The 17,603-nt window shown below is 34.2% G+C and overlaps 1 protein-coding gene across 1 annotated transcript in view; it reads left to right on the forward strand.

Moving 5' to 3' along the window:
* Positions 1-14,174, forward strand: part of KIF5B (kinesin family member 5B) — a 44,579-nt gene extending 30,405 nt beyond the window's left edge. The window contains exons 16-26 of the mRNA XM_072825463.1: positions 1,376-1,564; positions 2,138-2,255; positions 2,776-2,837; positions 2,933-3,042; positions 3,766-3,867; positions 5,318-5,378; positions 5,490-5,561; positions 5,739-5,843; positions 6,739-6,955; positions 7,485-7,635; positions 11,339-14,174. Of these exons, the coding sequence (XP_072681564.1) occupies positions 1,376-1,564; positions 2,138-2,255; positions 2,776-2,837; positions 2,933-3,042; positions 3,766-3,867; positions 5,318-5,378; positions 5,490-5,561; positions 5,739-5,843; positions 6,739-6,955; positions 7,485-7,615 (1,167 nt within the window). The 3' untranslated portion in view covers positions 7,616-7,635; positions 11,339-14,174. The remainder of the gene's footprint in view (positions 1-1,375; positions 1,565-2,137; positions 2,256-2,775; positions 2,838-2,932; positions 3,043-3,765; positions 3,868-5,317; positions 5,379-5,489; positions 5,562-5,738; positions 5,844-6,738; positions 6,956-7,484; positions 7,636-11,338) is intronic.
* The last annotated feature ends 3,429 nt before the right edge of the window (positions 14,175-17,603 follow it).

Consider the following 17,603-nt stretch of genomic DNA (forward strand, 5'->3'; position numbering starts at 1 on the left):
TTGTACTTGTACAGAGCAGAGGTCTTTAAATTTTAATGAAGTTCAACTTACAGATTTTTTCTCTCAGCATTGTGTTTTTGGCATTGTATCTAAAAACTCATGATCAAACACAAGGTCACCTAGATTTTCTCCTTTATTTTGGAGGTTGTTGGTTTTATATTTACATTTAGATCTATGATTCATTTGAAGTTCATTTTTCTGCAAGGTAGAAGGTCTGTCAAGCTTCATTATTTTACTTGTGGATAGATAGTTTTTCTATTACAGCTTATTGAAAAAACTATCTTTATCCATTGAATTGCCTTTGCCCTCTTGTCAGAGGTCAGTTGTCTGTGTATGTGTCTGTACCTGGGCTCTCTGTTCTGTTCCAGTTACCTGTCTGTCCTTTTGCCAGTATCACACCATCTTGATTACTGTAGCTTTAGAGAAAGTCTTGAAGTCTCTGACTTTGTTGTTGCTTAGTAGTGTTTGGCTATTTAAAGTCTTTTGCCTCTCCATTTAAACTTTAGAGTCAGTTTTGTTGATATCCATAAAATAAATTTGCAGGGATTTTAATTAAGATTATATTTAAATTTGTAGATCACGTTGGGAAGAACTGAGATCTTAATATGGAGTCTTTCTATTCATGCATGTAGAATATCTCCCGTTTATTTAGTTCTTCATTGGTTTGTCATATTGATTTTATACCTATTTTATTACATTTATGACTAAGTATTTCTTTTTTCTTTTCATTCTAATGTCCGTACCATTGGGTTTTAAATTTCACTTTCCCTTGTTTGTTGCTGGGATATAGGACAGTTACTTTTTTATGTTAATCTTAAATTCTGCAGTGTTAACTTTGATGGCTTATTCTAGGAGTTTGTTTGCTTAAACAATCGTATCTTCTGCAAACAAAGACAGTCTTATTTCTTCTCAAGCTCCCCTTAATTTTGACACTGAATATTGTACTGGAATTTTGTAATGAAATCCATGAAACTTACGGAATGTACAGTCACCATGATATTTTTCCTTGTCAAGCTTGAAAGTTGTCCTTTCCCTCTCCCTAAACATTATTTAAGTTTAAACTGAGCTTGCATATGATTAGCTTGCATATGAAGAGAAAATCCAGAAATTGAAAGAGGCAGATGCCATCAGTTTTGCTTTTGTTTAGGCTGCATTTGTTTCCCTTGTAAACATGTATTCAAGTTTTAGAAAATAAGAAAAGCAAAAATTAAGTTTTATTAAAAATAATGTTTAATGAAAGAATACTCCATACTTTTTATTTTTTTTTTCCATACTTTTTATGAATATCAAGTAATATTTATTTGTTTAAAAGATGCCAGTAACCACAAACTGGGCATTTTTGTTTTTAACTTTTTATTTTACTTTTTTCTTATAGCAACCTGAGGGAACTGGCATGATAGACGAAGAGTTCACTGTTGCAAGGCTCTACATTAGCAAAATGAAGTCAGAAGTAAAAACAATGGTAAAACGCTGCAAACAGTTAGAAAGCACACAAACTGAGAGCAACAAAAAAATGGAAGAAAATGAAAAGGAGTTAGCAGCATGCCAGCTTCGTATCTCTCAAGTATGTGTTACAGAACAAAGTTCCTTTGTTGTTTGAATAGCCATGTGTAAATTGTAAAAATTTTAAGAGAAATGACTTTTCTATATGTTATTTTGGGTAACAATAAAAAGGTTAGTTGATCTAAAAAAGTTAATTTTCCTACTTTGTGCAATGAGATGAATGAATTTAACTGGGTTATATTTACTTAAAATGTTACATGTAGAAATTTACTTAGAAAGATGACTGATTTGGCTATTAAAAATCTAGATGAATTCTAGGGTAGACAAGTGCAGGACCAGTTTTCTGGCTTTGGCAACTGAATGGATGAGGCCATTCACCAAGGTAGGAGTTGTAGTAGAGAAAGAAAGAAACATTAGAATAGTAAGAATACATCATACTTCAGCCTTCATTACCTTAGTTTTGCAAGTGTTACAAGCTATACAGTGGATTGTTTCATTAATCAAATACTTTATCATTGTATTATTATATATTTAAATATATAGAGAAAACTTGGTTACTTTCAAGTTATCCTTAACAATAAAATTTGTGCATGAGTTATTTTTGTACTTCATATTAATATGTTTTTCCCAAAAGCATGAAGCCAAAATCAAATCATTGACTGAATACCTTCAAAATGTGGAACAAAAGAAAAGACAGCTAGAGGAATCTGTCGATTCCCTCAGTGAAGAGTTAGTCCAGCTTCGAGCACAAGGTATTAGCTTTTGAATTTTTGAGTTCTACCTATATTAATTCTTTTAGTATAATTGTAGTAAACTTACATTCACACTGATAGAGAATAAGAATATGGATAACTTAGAATGTAAACAAATAATACATTTTAACGTTGGCTTTGAAACCCACTTTTCAAATTGTGTTTGAATATTGAAGTGGCCAATCTAGGAATTTCCCACAAAGTTATCAGGGGGTGTGTGCATGTGTGTATAAATCTTAACATAGGGGATGTAGAAAGCTATTTTAGTCCCTACCATGCCCTAACCCATCTGTTCCAGGATTAGGCAAAGAAAATAAAGGCAACCATAATAGCAATATAAAGGATATAGCTATATTATTAGTCAACATGAGCTGAGAGCAAGATTTACTATGTAGCATTTAGATAATTTAAAGTCAAGTACTATTAAGAAACAGATCCCTCATAAAACCTATTTGCTCCTTGGTTTATTGGAAGAACGTTAAGGCTTATTTCTTCTGTTTTTTTCTCTCTACCCAAACAGAGAAAGTGCATGAAATGGAAAAGGAGCACTTAAATAAGGTTCAGACTGCAAATGAAGTTAAGGCAAGTTTCATGTAACATTGGCTACTAATGACTTAAGCCCATTATTCTTAATCTTGGTTACTTGACTTAAATCCTTTTCCCCCCAATAACTTTAGCAAGCGGTTGAACAGCAGATCCAAAGCCACAGAGAAACACATCAAAAACAAATAAGTAGTTTGAGAGATGAAGTTGAGGCAAAAGAAAAACTTATCACTGATCTTCAAGAGTAAGTATACTTTTTCTTCACTCTTAAGTTATTAGAAGCTAATTCAGAAAGATTGACTATTTAATAAGAAGAAATAATAGATTACTGACAGGTAATATATTCTTACTAGAAACATGCATTTTTTCATTGAAATTACTATTTTGACTTGAATGTAAAGAATCTTTTCATTTATTAGCAAAACCTCTAAGTTCCAGATGAAATTTTTAAAGTTAATTTCCTTTTTAGAAATTTCTTAACAGAGAAAAACATTACTAGAAATTAATGGAGTTTAAAAGGTTGAGATTTTTTTAAAGCTTTTATTTTAATTCGATAATTTTTTATTTCTTTAATATTTGTCTTAGTTTTTCTGAAAGACTTTCGCAATTTCCATAGCCATATGCATACATAGCCTAGAATTTATAGAAATTGGAGGTCTATAACTAATCATGATTTGAGTAGGAACCAGAGGAGAGTAACAAAAAATGATGACAAATTGTGGTATATGGGTCTTAATACCTTAATGATACAGAATGAGATTCATGGTTTCAAACCAAAATATGAAAAACACTATATATAACCAGAAGTAGCCAGATCTTCTTCCTTTCTTTTATCCCCTTATGGGGATAGGATAACAAGTCATCCTCAGTATTTCAGTAGTGAAATTACAGAATTTAAGGATCTGAAAAAATTTTAATGGTGCCATTCAGAAAATGACATTGATATTATGTTTTTTTCTTTTGTCAGCCAAAACCAGAAAATGATGTTAGAGCAGGAACGTCTGAGAGTAGAGCATGAGAAGTTGAAAGCTACAGATCAGGAAAAGAGCAGAAAACTACATGAACTTACGTGAGTAAATGTTTTAATTCAAGTTTAAAAATAAAAATTAAAGGTGCCTGGGTGGCTTCAGTTAGTTGAATATCTGCCTTCAGCTGAGGTCATGATTCCAGGGTCCTGGGATTGAGCCCCACATTAGGCTTCTTACTCAGCAGGGAGCCTGCTTCTCCCTCTCTCTGTCTCATGCTGCTGCTTGTGCGTGCATGTGTGCGCACTGTCTCTCTCAAATAAAATCTAAAATAAAAGTAAAAACTGGGACGCCTGGGTGGCTCAGCGGTTTAGCGTCTGCCTTTGGCTCAGGGTGTGATCCTGGAGACCTGGGATCGAATCCCACGTCTGGCTCCCCGCATGGAGCCTGCTTCTCCCTCTGCCTGTGTCTCTGCCTCTCTCTCTCTCTCTCTCTCATGAATAAATAAATTAAAATAAAAACTAGAGGATTACAGGCATTGCTCTTGGTTGTATTCAGTAGACGTATTTTTAAGTTTGTATAGGCTGAAGTGTATTTTTCTTAAGCCTTCTGAGTTGATTTAATATATACCTTAAAATTTGCAATATATTGTACTTTAACAAAAGCAGGATCCTGTATTTTTTACTGATGGTTGAGATTCAGATTTCTGTGTATTAACCTGCTTGCTATTTCTGTGCCACCATAATATTTCAAGATTCACTATAAAAATATACTTTAAATGACACTAAGTTATTTAGAAGGTTTTGGGATCTGCCATACAGACTGACTTTTTTGTCACCTTTGATCTTGGATAAAAGAACATTATTGTTCCAGCCTTGTCTTTTGAACAGAAACTTTCAACCATTTACTTTTCCTAACGTGCTGACAGTTTAGTCAGTACTCAGTTTTCTAGAATCTGAGCAGGTAGAAAACTCATGATTATAAGTTTTCACATCGTGAATTTATGAGTTATGATTTAAAAAAATTTTTTTTAAAGATTTTTAGTTTATTCATGAGAGACACAGGCAGAGGGAGAAGCAGGCTCCCCATGGGGAACCTGATGCGGGACTCAGTCCTAGGACCATGGGATCATGCCCTGACCAGAAGACAGATGCTCAAACACTGAGCCACCCAGGGCGTCCCATGAGATAGGATTTATAAATTAAACTGTTACTATTAGGATGGTCACATGTCAGGATCAGCTTATAGTTGATTTTATACAAACTCTGCTGAATCTGCTGAATACCAAAGTTCTATTTAGAATAATTTTAATTAAAATACGTAAAGTGTTTTAGTCTTCAATAATTTATAATTCTCAGTTAATCAGAATTATTTTGGATAAACAGTAATGTGTCCTGCTATATGGCATATTCTAAGAACCACTTCTTCTTGTTTGAATTTTGCTACATTTTATTCCATCTCATCCACTGCTATAATAGGAGTTTTTTTTCCCTAATAAACTATAGATCTAGAATAAGATTATTAGAATTCAAAATAGATGTATATTCTGTTTAGGGTCATGCAAGATAGACGAGAACAAGCAAGACAAGACTTGAAGGGTTTGGAAGAGACGGTGGTAAGAAAAACTTAAAAATAAATAAGATAGTGGGATGTTGAATGGGTTTCCCCTTGGTTACATTAAATACTTAAAGACTACATTTCAAAAACATTGCTGTTCTTATTTAAGGCCAAAGAACTTCAAACTTTACACAACCTGCGGAAGCTCTTTGTTCAGGACCTGGCCACCAGAGTTAAGAAGGTAATAAAATAATACTGAAGAGGTTAGTTACATAAATGGTGCTTACTATGTTTAATTGCTTATATCTGTAGTAGAAGTAATTTTACGTTGTCACAATGATTTTTGTGTAGTTAAGGTTAGATTTTTTTTTTTAATCTTTAAATGTTTTCTTAGTATTTATTGACTTTCTTTTCTTAGAGTGCCGAGATTGATTCTGATGACACTGGAGGCAGTGCTGCTCAAAAGCAGAAGATCTCTTTTCTTGAAAATAACCTTGAACAACTCACAAAAGTGCACAAACAGGTAATAAAGAGTCTATTTTATGGTAGCTGCAACATTGTAAGACAAAAAATTGAGGAATAGCAAGTGTTTGAAGATTTCAGAGGCCTAAGGATTTTTCATACCTGAGCCGTTGTATTAATTATATAAATAAATCACTAGCAGTTTTTAGGACAGTTAATATTTTAACAACCCTTTTATCAAGAAGTCAATGAAAATGGGTGTTATTATTTATTTCTCCTAGGATTTCCGGTTTGTCAGTTTTTCTCATTTTTTTATTCATGGTGATTTTTAAATCTTCAGTAGATAGGACTTTGCAGTTAAAGTACAATCTTTTTTCTTTTGTCATTCATTGCCCCAGAATGTGTATTTGTATGAAATGTATAAAATAACGAGGCAGTTTGTTTTTTTAAAAAATTGTGCTTACTGTGTGGATCTTTGTTTTTGTTGTTTTGCTTTTTTGTGGCTTGATACATGATTTGATTATTTTTAATGTTTCTCAGCATATTCAGTTGTACATCTTTTGTAATTGTAAATACGATGTTTGCACTAGAGTAAAGGGAATTTTAGGCCTTTTTGCTTTCTAGACTTATTTTAACACTTAAAATGATACTTACCAGTTAGTACCTTACTGAAGAGATCTAACACTGTGTTATAGCTTATTGTCATTGCCTAATGGAGAGACCAAATAATCTTCGCCTAGACCCCCCAAAAATTGAGGGAAATTATATCTTTGTGAGAAACATATATGGATGTATGTACTCTTTGCATGTTGCTGCCTAAGTTAAATTCGCTAAATGGTAAATGTTAATATTAAATGTAGTTTTACTTTTTTACTAAAGAGAAATTATGAAATGTTGATATTTTTTCAAATCATCCTGTTAAAGCTAAAATCCTTATTGTCTTAATGTACCTTTAGTTGGTACGTGATAATGCAGATCTTCGCTGTGAACTTCCTAAGTTGGAAAAGCGACTTAGAGCTACTGCTGAAAGAGTGAAAGCTTTGGAGTCAGCACTGAAGGAAGCCAAAGAAAATGCATCTCGTGATCGCAAACGCTATCAGCAAGAAGTAGATCGTATAAAGGAAGCAGTCAGGTCAAAGAATATGGCCAGAAGAGGACATTCTGCACAAATTGGTTAGTAGAATACCTTAAAACCATTTAAACTTTGCTTGGTTTGAATGTTTTTACTTACTTGAAAACAATCTAATTGGTTGATTATGTGTTGTCAAGTTGGTATTTGTCTTTATTTCTAACTTACCAAAGAGTGGCATTGTTGCGAATAACAAGCAAAATGAGGAATAGCCACATTTACAGGACAAGAAGATAAGTAAGAACTAGACAAGCATGCAAGAGTGATCAGAAGAGGTGAAACTATAGAGATGAGTATTCTTAAAGACTGACTTGCAAGAAAATAAGTTGCCAGGAGTAATATGACATGCTTCAGAATAAATCATTCATACAGGAATAAGGTTTTTAAGAGAATAGGGATTATATAGGTCCTGGAGAAAAAGATACAACAGAAAAGAGAAGACTTAGTAACAGAAAGGCAAAAGGAAAACCACATTTGGGAATTCTTGTGAATCGAGAAGAGACGTCTCCTAAAACATCACTACAATCATGTGTTAAGATTTATCCTAAAGTCACTTTTTGTTCTTCATGTTAGCTAAACCTATTCGTCCCGGGCAACATCCAGCAGCTTCTCCAACTCATCCAAGTGCAATTCGTGGAGGAGGCGCATTTGTCCAGAATAGCCAGCCAGTAGCAGTTCGAGGTGGAGGAGGCAAACAAGTATAATCTTTACACGTTACCCACAGGTTCGTAGTTTATATCTGGCTTTTGAATCATAGTTCTACATGGAAATGTTCAGCCATTGGTTGTTAAATACTACTTTTTTTTTGGATTCTCATATTAACTGGGTTCTTTTTTAATGTATGTGATTATAAAAATAACTTGGCATGATTTCTTTTGGTCTTTTTTCATAGTTCAGATCATACTCTATTTTCAAATTTGTGTTAACATTTGTAAACTAACCTACTGGATTATTTTTCAGAGCTCTTATAGTTAATCTAATAGATATACACCATGGATAATTATTCCCTTTTATTAGACATAGGATTAATTTATGTCAATTTTTTCTCTACTTAATATAAAATGTCTCACATTTCAAATTTCATATATGGAAATTTCAGTTTGGAAAATTTCAAGTGTGAAATATCTTTGTGTCCCCTCACCTTTTAGGTTATTTTTAGATTCCCAGAAGTGAAATTACAAGAAAGCAGAACATTTCTAAGGCTCTTGATACATGTTAATACACTGCTCTCCAGCAAGATTAGGACAGATTGCCTCTTAGACAAGGATACTGTCCATTTTTATTGTATCATTGCCAGCAATTAATATTGATTGATAGTTCTTAAGCTTCTGTTTTAATGGTCCAAAATAAGTATCTCTTTGATTTATTAATAAGAACTTGAATTTTTTTTCAAAAAACTTACCACAAAGTATGAGATATATATCATCCAGAAATACCACCCAATATATTATGTATATCTTTCAGGTGCTTTCTTTGCATATTATGATTTTTAAATTAATCTTAAATTATTGAATACTCTAATAATATACTATTTTAGTACATATGTTTCTTTGTAGCCTGCTTTTTAATTTTTATTTATTTTCTTAAAGATTTATTTATTCATGAGAGACAGAGAAAGAGGCAGAGACATAGGCAGAGGGAGAAACAGGCTCCTCACAAGGAGCCCAATGCAGAACTTGATCTCAGATCCCAGGATCAGTCTTTTTTTTTTTTTTTTTTTCCAGGATCAGTCTTTAAACCAAAAAGGCAGACACTCAACCACTGAGCCACCCAGACGTCCCTAGCCTGCTTGTGTGTTCTGAACATTTTCTTAAGCAGCACAACTAGTTAATTAATAAGCTGCCTAGTATTTCATCATAGAGCAGAAACTCTGGTTTTTGTGGTTTAGAAAAGTCCCAGATACTGTGCTTTGGATACTAAAAATACTAAAATAATTATGATGGTTAACTGTTTCAGACAAATACTAAAGCAAGATGCAAATAAACTGACTTTTTTTACTTTGACATATTGAGTAAGATTGGCTCTAAGTTTGAGTAGAGAATTAAGCGATATTCTGAAGGAATCACATTTCCCAACAATCTAATGAAATTTTTTGTCCACACAGCATAGGATTTTAAAAGAGAGTGACATTGTGAAAAGAATATAGACACTGGAGTTCCATCTAAGTTTGAATCCTAACTTTTCTACCTCCAGCAAGTTACTTTTTTAATATTTAATTTCTTTCTTGTTTTGACTCCTTTTAAATTAAGCATGAAAACAAATTATGTATTTATGGTCTAAAACTAATAATTTCTATAAAACAACTTTTTTTCCATAACCACAATAACAGTATTGTACCTGATATTATAATAATATTTTATCTAATTAGATAATTAGTATTATCTTAATACATACTCAGATTTCTCTAATTTTTCCCTCCCAGTCCTTAACAGCTGGTTTACCTAAAACCAGCGTATAATCCGCAACCACTGTTTACATTCTGTTAGATCTCCTAGTTCTCTTTTAATTTAGAAAAATTCCCCTTTTTAATGACATTGACTTACTGAAGAGACTAGGCCAGTTATCTTGAGCATGTGCTTCCTCTGGATGTATGTTGTGTGGTAGCCTTGTTCCTCTGTTTCCCATATAAGGAAAGCATTTATTAGATGGAGCATATCATTTTTAACAAGACTGTCAAAGTAATAGGTGTTTAATCTTGTGTTACATATAGTAGATAGTTTTCCTGCCAATTAGAGATGGCCTCTGTTTTTCCCCATTTGAAGTAATGGCTTGTTGAGCCCCTTTGTGAAATAAAAGTTACTCTTGAGAATTATACAAGCTAAAATGTTGTTACCTAGGACAGAGCAGGTGTTCAGTAGAGGCAAGCTGTCTTTTCTGGAAGTGTAAGTGAGCAAAGGGATTTTTAAAGCGTAAATATAGGTACAGATAAAAGTTTATTCTTTTGGGGTATTGTCCTCACCTCACATTAGAATTCATGTGTGGGGGCACCTGGATGGCTCATTTGGCTAAGCATCCAATTCTTGATTTCAGCTCATTGTCATGATCTCAGGGTCATGAGATCAAGCCCCACATTAGGCTTCATGCTCAGTACAGAGTCAGATTGAAATTCTTTCTCTCCCTCTCCTACTCCCTCCACTTTACTTGTGTGTGCGCTCGCTCTTTCTCTCTCTCTCTCTCAAAATCTAAAAAAAGGGAGGTGGGGATTCATGTGTAACCTTTGAACTCCTATCTCATTTGCAGAGAGGATAGACCAGGGCCTTTTGTTAAATATAACTAAGTTGTAGCATTTCACTGATCCCAGTGTAGTGACACTGTTCAGCACATGAGGGAGATAGCTAACCTAGCCAGACTAGGTTTTTAAGACTTGAAGTAATTAACTATAAAAGTATAATTAATTACAGGTTTGTTTCATTGCTGATCCAAAGGATTGTGGTTTTTAGTTTTTAAAGCCTTACATCAGTCAGTCTTAAACCATGATTGAGGAGTATATAAGCCTCATTAGTTATAAGTTGTTGGAAAATTAAATAATATGTAGAGAAACTTTTAAATTATTTTTTAATTATCAAGCAAAACATTTCAAAAACACTGGGTTTGTTTCTGGGAAGATAAAAATGTATGAATAATATTGATTCTTTTAGAACCCAGTTTTATATGGCTGGTCTTCTGGCTTGCATAATACCTTGACAAGTTGAGTTTTCCTAAACACATAGGTAAATAGTTTAATACAAGGTTGCCCCTGGGTAACAAGAGCTGGAATTGCTTATTTCACTGTTACTTTTCTTACTACGTGTACCTCTTATTTATACTATCCCTCTCCCCCTCCCCCACCCCGACTTTTGTTTTTTACAGCTATCAGGAATATAACATTGCTAGATCATGGTCTTTGGCTTAAGAATGTCACTGACTGTTGACTTTCATTTTATTAACCGTCCTTTTTTTTTTTTTTTTTTTAAACAAAATGTAGGGATGCCTGGGTGGCTGAGCAGTTGAGCATCTGCCTTTGGCTCAGGCCGTGATCCTGGAGACTCGGGATCGAGTCCCATGTCGGGCTCCCTTCAGGGAGCCTGCTTCTCCCTCTGCCTGTGTCTCTGCCTCTCTCTCTCTCTCTCTCTCTCTCTGGGTCTCATAAATGAATAAAATCTTAAAAAGAAAAATGTAATTCCTACATAGGCTCACTCATAACTCTCTTGGGGAGAATAAAAACAAAGGACTGACGTTTTAAGCATTATACTGTTCATAACTCTACTCAGAAGCTAAATATAAGGAAAAGGGATCAAATCATTTAATATTGGCATCTTTTTAATTTGAGAGAAGTGGCTTAAGCTGTTGGCTAAAGTGTCTCTAAATATATTGGTATATTTGTTTCATTCTCATTATTTCAAACCAGTTTTGTATAAAAATATTTTCTCTGTTTCACCTATTTTCAGGCATTGAAAATAATTGAAGTATGAAGAGGATGTAATATCAAGCAGAGTCATTCAGTGACTATAACCTCTACCCCCTTGAGAATTGTAGAATTGTAACTTTTTTTAAATGTATAAATTATACCTGGCCTGTACAGCCGTTTCCTACCCACTCTTCTTGTAAACTCTGCTGCTTCCAAACACAACTAGAGTGCAATTTTGGCGTCTTAGGAGGGGGGAAAATGACAGTTTACAACTGTGGTCCTATTTATTACACAGTTTGTCTTTCGTGTCTTAAATTTAGTCTTCACTGTGCCAAGCTAACTGTACCATATAGGATTGTGCTTTTTGTACTTTTTGTCTGTTTGTGTTTATTTTTTAATCTCAGTTTAAGTTACCTAGCTGCTACTGCATGTTTTTCTTTTCTTAGTAAAATGTCTTCCTTACTTTAGGGAAAATGGAACATTTAGATTAAATCTCTTAAATTTCACCACTTACAACACTACATGCCCACAAATATATCAGGTCAGTACTGTACTTTAAAAATCCCTTGAAATGATTTCAGAGTTAAAATTATTTGTATTGTGTCTAAAGTTTGCTTCTGAAAACTACTGTTTGAGCACTGAAACCTTAAAACTGCATAACGAGGCGTTTGAGACTGAGCACGGCTACTTAATTTTCTTCATGAAATGCCTGTTGCCGAATTATCTTGAATAGAAATATTTTATAATGTCACAAGCAAATCTGTCTAAGAAAGGGTTTGGAGAAGGACTTCCATTTCTCTTCCCAATTCTGTAATCAAAATGGTGTGATGGAATGAAAATACTCTGCTTCATCCTGGTGATCCTGTTAATTAATATAAGAGTTGGACAGATGTTTATTTGTCATCTTAATATGGTGAAATGAATTAAGATACTACAGCATTAAACAGCATTTATATTGTTAGTACTGTATTGGTTGATTTAAATTGATAGCCTATGGAAATTGAGAAAAGTGTGGAAGAACTTAACAGTGAACTTAAGAATCTATAGGTGAATTTTGGTCTGAAATCCCTGAGGTGTTTTTAACCTGCTACACTAAGTCATACACTATAATTTATGCTTGTTTAGTCTAGAAATAGCAAATTGCAAGTCACTGATTAATTATCTTCAAAGAAATTTTGTTGGCTATACCCATAATTTTGTAATTCGTACTAGGTGTACCTGTTTTTGCCACTACTTCCTCAGCTGATTAAATGACGTCAAAACTTTATTTTCGAAAGCTCTAAACGTAATAGGGAGATAGATTTCAATATTTGCTTTATCTGTGTGTGGGGTGACTGCACCTATATGAGCAGAAATTTGCAGAGAATGATGATTTAAGGTGATTCAGTAGAGAAAGTTGGAAAGTTCTGTGTTAGGATCTGGCTGGCAGAATTAACTTTTTGAAAAAGTTTTATACACAGATATTTGTATTAAATTTGGAGCCATAGTCAGAAGACTCAGATCATAATTGGCTTATTTTTCTATTTAACTATTGTAATTTCCACTTTTATAATAGTTTTGATTTAAAAGATAAATTTATTTATTTATTTTTTTAACAGTCAAAAATCCTTGCTGTTGCAGTCTGCGACCTTTAAAATGATTGTGTTGCTTTTAGGATTGGTCAAAAAGAAACACTCCAGAAATTGAGATGAAACCTTGGTATGCAGCAAGATTGAAGTAATACAGTTAACTTAAAAAAATAAAAAAAGTGCTATAGCCTATTTATGGGGATAGTTTTCTAAATGGAGAAATACTGGGCTGCATTCACATAGACATTTATATTTTGTTTTCAAAAGAAAGCTTGCTCCTTTGGCAGTATTCTTAAATGAAGCAGAATTTTTTTTCTCTTTTATCTGAATATGGTAGTTTCATTGTAAGATGTATCACGGGTATTGGTGCTGTGTAACAAACAAATGTAATTAGCATGTGGTTCCGAATACACATTGTTAGGGTTTTTTAAATATCGAAATGGTTCTTTTCTATTTATAATTTCAAACTTTCACAAGTGTACAGAGAATTTCATAAATTACTTTTCAGTGAACTGCTCTTTTTGCTATGGTAGGTCATTAAACACAGCATTTACTCTTAGAAATGAAAATTTCTGATCCTCTAGAACATTGACGCTTATTTCAATTTGCAGTCATTTTTTTTTTTTTACTATTAACGTTCCTCTGAATGGTATTGATAAATGGTTCAGAAGAGAAACTCAGTGAAATAAAAGTAATATTTATTCATGGTGATCAATTAAATTATTTGCCTAACTTAAGCAAGCTACTGTTCATAACTTTTCCATTTGACATGATGTGACAGAAAAGAATCTGAGTATACCTGTGGAATATGTTGGTTTATTTCCAGTGCTTGAAGATACACTCAAAGCTAATTGGTTTGGGAAGACGCCATATAATTTTTAAGTTAACCTGCATGCTGTAAATGTGTTTCATGTTTAAATAAAGTGGAAAAATTTTTTGAAATGTAATAACTTTCTTAAAACTTATTTGATGAAGTATTAGGTTGATTTTATATGACTAAATGGCCTCTTGTCTTGCAGATAGTGACTTAATAAGTTGTTATATTCATGTGTATTTTGTTTCCTGATGTATTGCTTATTCTTTGGACAGTGGGTATTAAATATGTAGGCTGAAAATTAAGAGCCAGAAATGAATCCTCTGTCTCACCTACATTATTTTAGTGTAGCCTCCCTGCTACACGATTCTGTTCACCTGAGCTTGATTGTTATTCACCTTTATAAGAAGTGTTTGTTTTTCAATACTTACTCAGTGGTCCTGAATGGTCATTCAGGCCTAGCTGGAGAAAACTAAAGAAAGATTGTTCATGAATTCTAGTGGTGATTTGGCTTTTTGTTGGGGCAGGGCGGGAGGGTAATCTTAAATTCTTAATTATAGAAATGTTTAATCATATATAAAAGTATGTGATAAATGAAGATTCAAGTACCTACCACTCCATTTCAACAATTAATCAGCTCGTGGCTGATTTGATCTATAACCCCACTTATGTGTCCCCTTCCCCATTATTTTAAAGCAATCCTAGATACCATTTGCATTTTATTCATAAGTATTTCAGCATATATATTAAAATACATGCTCCTTAAAACATACCATTATAAAAAAAAACCATACCATTATCGCACCAAAAAAATTTCAACGTTTATAAACTGAATCAAGATCCAGTTAAAATCCATGTATTACAGTAGTGTCCCCTCCATTTCTTTCTCATTTTTTTCAAATGAGGAAAACAAGTTATTCAACCTGTAGAATCCCAATTTTTTCTGATTGCATTCCTTTGATATTAACTCCTCTGTCTCTTGTATTTCCTGTCAATTTGTTCTGAATCCAAATACTTCATCAGATTCAGAGTTTTTGCTTTGTTGGGAGGGGGCAGCATTAATTCATAGGTGGTGGTATTCTTCCATCTGGTGGCACATAATGTTGAGTCTCTTACTGGATTATTAGCTGCCATTGATGATCAGTCCCTTTATCCATCAATTTATTAGGGGTTACAGAATAGCAATATTCTAATTTGATAATTCCTTCATTTGCTAGTTGGGATAGAGAACTTGGCCCTCATCTACTATTTGGTTACCCAGTGGTATAGTTTGTGTAGGAAAATCAGAATAAATGATTCTTTTCCTTTACTTACAAGTTTCAAAATGTTCATTTCATTGTCCTCTTCCAATGGTGACCAGTTGTGCATTTTTTCCTTGTTTTTGTATGTTATTTGGTTATTATCCTTAAGTGTGCTCCATGAGCCTCCAAGTCGTTTCTGCTTCCCCCACTACCACCCTTTTTGGAGAGATTTAAGTGGAAACAGACACTGGACCCTGGTGCAGTCTCTCTTATCCAGGCCTCCAGTGTGCTAGCCACTTCTGTCTCATCTAACTCAATAAGCTTAACAGTCGATGTGATGTTCTGTGGAGTGAGCAGACATTCAGAGCTCTTCAGACTTAGGACCAAGGGTAAGAGAGTTTACATGGCCCCGGAGCAAAGTTGTACATGCATGTTGTCTGCTACATGTAAATGTACGCTGTTCTTGGTCCTCTTGGAATCTGAAAGGAACACATTATATATTGATTTGGCTGGAAGTTGTGCGAAGGGAGGGCACAGTAGTTTCAGAGGCTTCTGTTTGGCCACTGGCATAGCCTGTATCCCACAGGCCAAAGTAGCATGGAGGGAGTCCTGCCACTAAGTATGTCAATTCTAGTTACACATGCAGGGACAGGGAAATGACTCGTGAGTCTGCAGAACATATGCAATTTTTTAAAAACTATTTTATACATTGCTCATCATGATAAGTGTACTCTTAAATCCCCATCACCCCTTTTCACCCACCTCCCCTCTGGTAACCATCAGTTCTCTATAGTTGAGTATTTCTTAGTTGGTCTCACTCATATTTCCTTGGTTCATTTTCTTAAGTAACACAGATAAGTGAAATCCTATGGTATTTGTCTTTTTCTGACTTTGCTTAACATTACACTCCCTAGCTCCATCCATGTTGCATATGGCAACATTTCATTCTTTTCTATGGATAAGTAATATTCTATTATATATATACATATGCATATGTACACACACACTACATCTTTACCCATTCATCTATCATTGGACGTGGGATGTTTTCATAGTTTGGCCATTGTAAATAGTGCTGCAGTAAACAGGGGTGCATGTGTCCCTTTCAATTAATGTGTTTGTATTTTGTGGGTAAATACTCATTTGTTAGTACAGTTACTAGGTCATAGGATAGTTCAATTTTTAATTTTTTGAGGAACCTCCGTACTTTCTTCTATAGTGACTGCACCAGTTTGCATCCCTACCTGTAGTTCAAGAGGGTTCCTTTTCTCCACATCCTGACCAATACCTGTTTTCTTGTGTTGAATTTAGCCATTCTGATAGGTGTGAGGTGATCCTTCATTGTGGTTTTGATTTTTATTTCCCTGACAATGAGTGATGTTGAGCATCTTTTTATGTGTCTGTTGGCCATCTGTATGTCTTCTTTGGAGAATTGTCTTCTGCATATTTTTAAATTGGATTATTTTTTAAGTGTTGGGTTGTCTCTTTTTTTTAAGACTTATTTTTAGAAAGAAAATGGGCAAGTTAGGGGAGGGGCAGAGGGAAAGAATCTCAAGCAGATTCCCCAATGAGTGCAGAGTCTGATGCAGTGTTCTCAACGATCCTGAGATCATCATCTGAGCTAAAATAAGAGTCAAGCACTCAACTGAGGCACCCAGGTGCCCCATATCAGTTCTTTTTTTTTTTTTTTTCTTTATATTTTGGATGCTAACCCTTTTAGATGTCACTTGTCTCCCATTCATTGTGCTGTCTTTTAGTTTTGTTAACTGTTTCCTGTGCAGAAGTTTTTTATTTTGATGTACTGCCAAAAGTTTATTTTTTTCTTTTATTTCCCTTGCCTTAAAGCACTTAATTAGAAAGATGTTACTGCCAATGTCAAAAGAAAAACTGGCTGCTCTCTTCCACAGTTTTTATGGTTTCATGTCTCACATTTAGGTCCTTAATCCATTATGAGTTTCTTTTTTGTGTATGGTGAAAGAAAGTGTCCACTTTCATTTTTTGCATGTAGCTGTCCAGTTTTCCCAACACTATTTGTTGAAGAGACTTTTTCCCATTGCATATTCTTTCCTCCTTCTGGGTTTTCTGTTCCATTGATCTGTGTGTCTATTTTTGTACCAGTACCATACTGTTTGATTACTATAGCTTTGTAATATAATTTGAAGTCTGGAATTGTAATATCTCCAGTTTTGTTTTTCTTTTTCGAGATTGCTTTGGCTATTCAAGGTCTTTTGTGGTTCCATACAAATTTCAGGATTGTTCTAGCTCTGTGAATAATGCTTTTGGTATTTTGATAGGGATTCCAATACATTTGTACATTGCTTTGGGTAGCAGATGTTTTAACAATATTCTTCCAATCCATGAGCATATGCAGTTGTAATATGTGCACTTACATATACATTTATAACTTGGCCAGCACTTCTGTATTACTGTACCTATATATGCTCTCCTCCCCTGCACTCTTCCCTCCCATCGTGATGCTTCAGATTTCTGGGTGTCAGTGTCAGGCCCAACCTCTGTCCAACAGCCCTCCCTCAAAACATTTGGGTATCCCTCTTTCTACATTATACAGTGCTAAGTAGATGGCCTTAATTCCTTTGGGGGCCAGATAGGCAATTGCTTTAGTCTGTGCATGATGTGTTGTTGCCAGGTTCTTCCTTCTGGATACTCAACCTCTTCATTGTG

This window comes from Canis lupus, chromosome 5 (assembly GCF_048164855.1).
Source record: "Canis lupus baileyi chromosome 5, mCanLup2.hap1, whole genome shotgun sequence".
Taxonomy (NCBI): domain Eukaryota; kingdom Metazoa; phylum Chordata; class Mammalia; order Carnivora; family Canidae; genus Canis; species Canis lupus.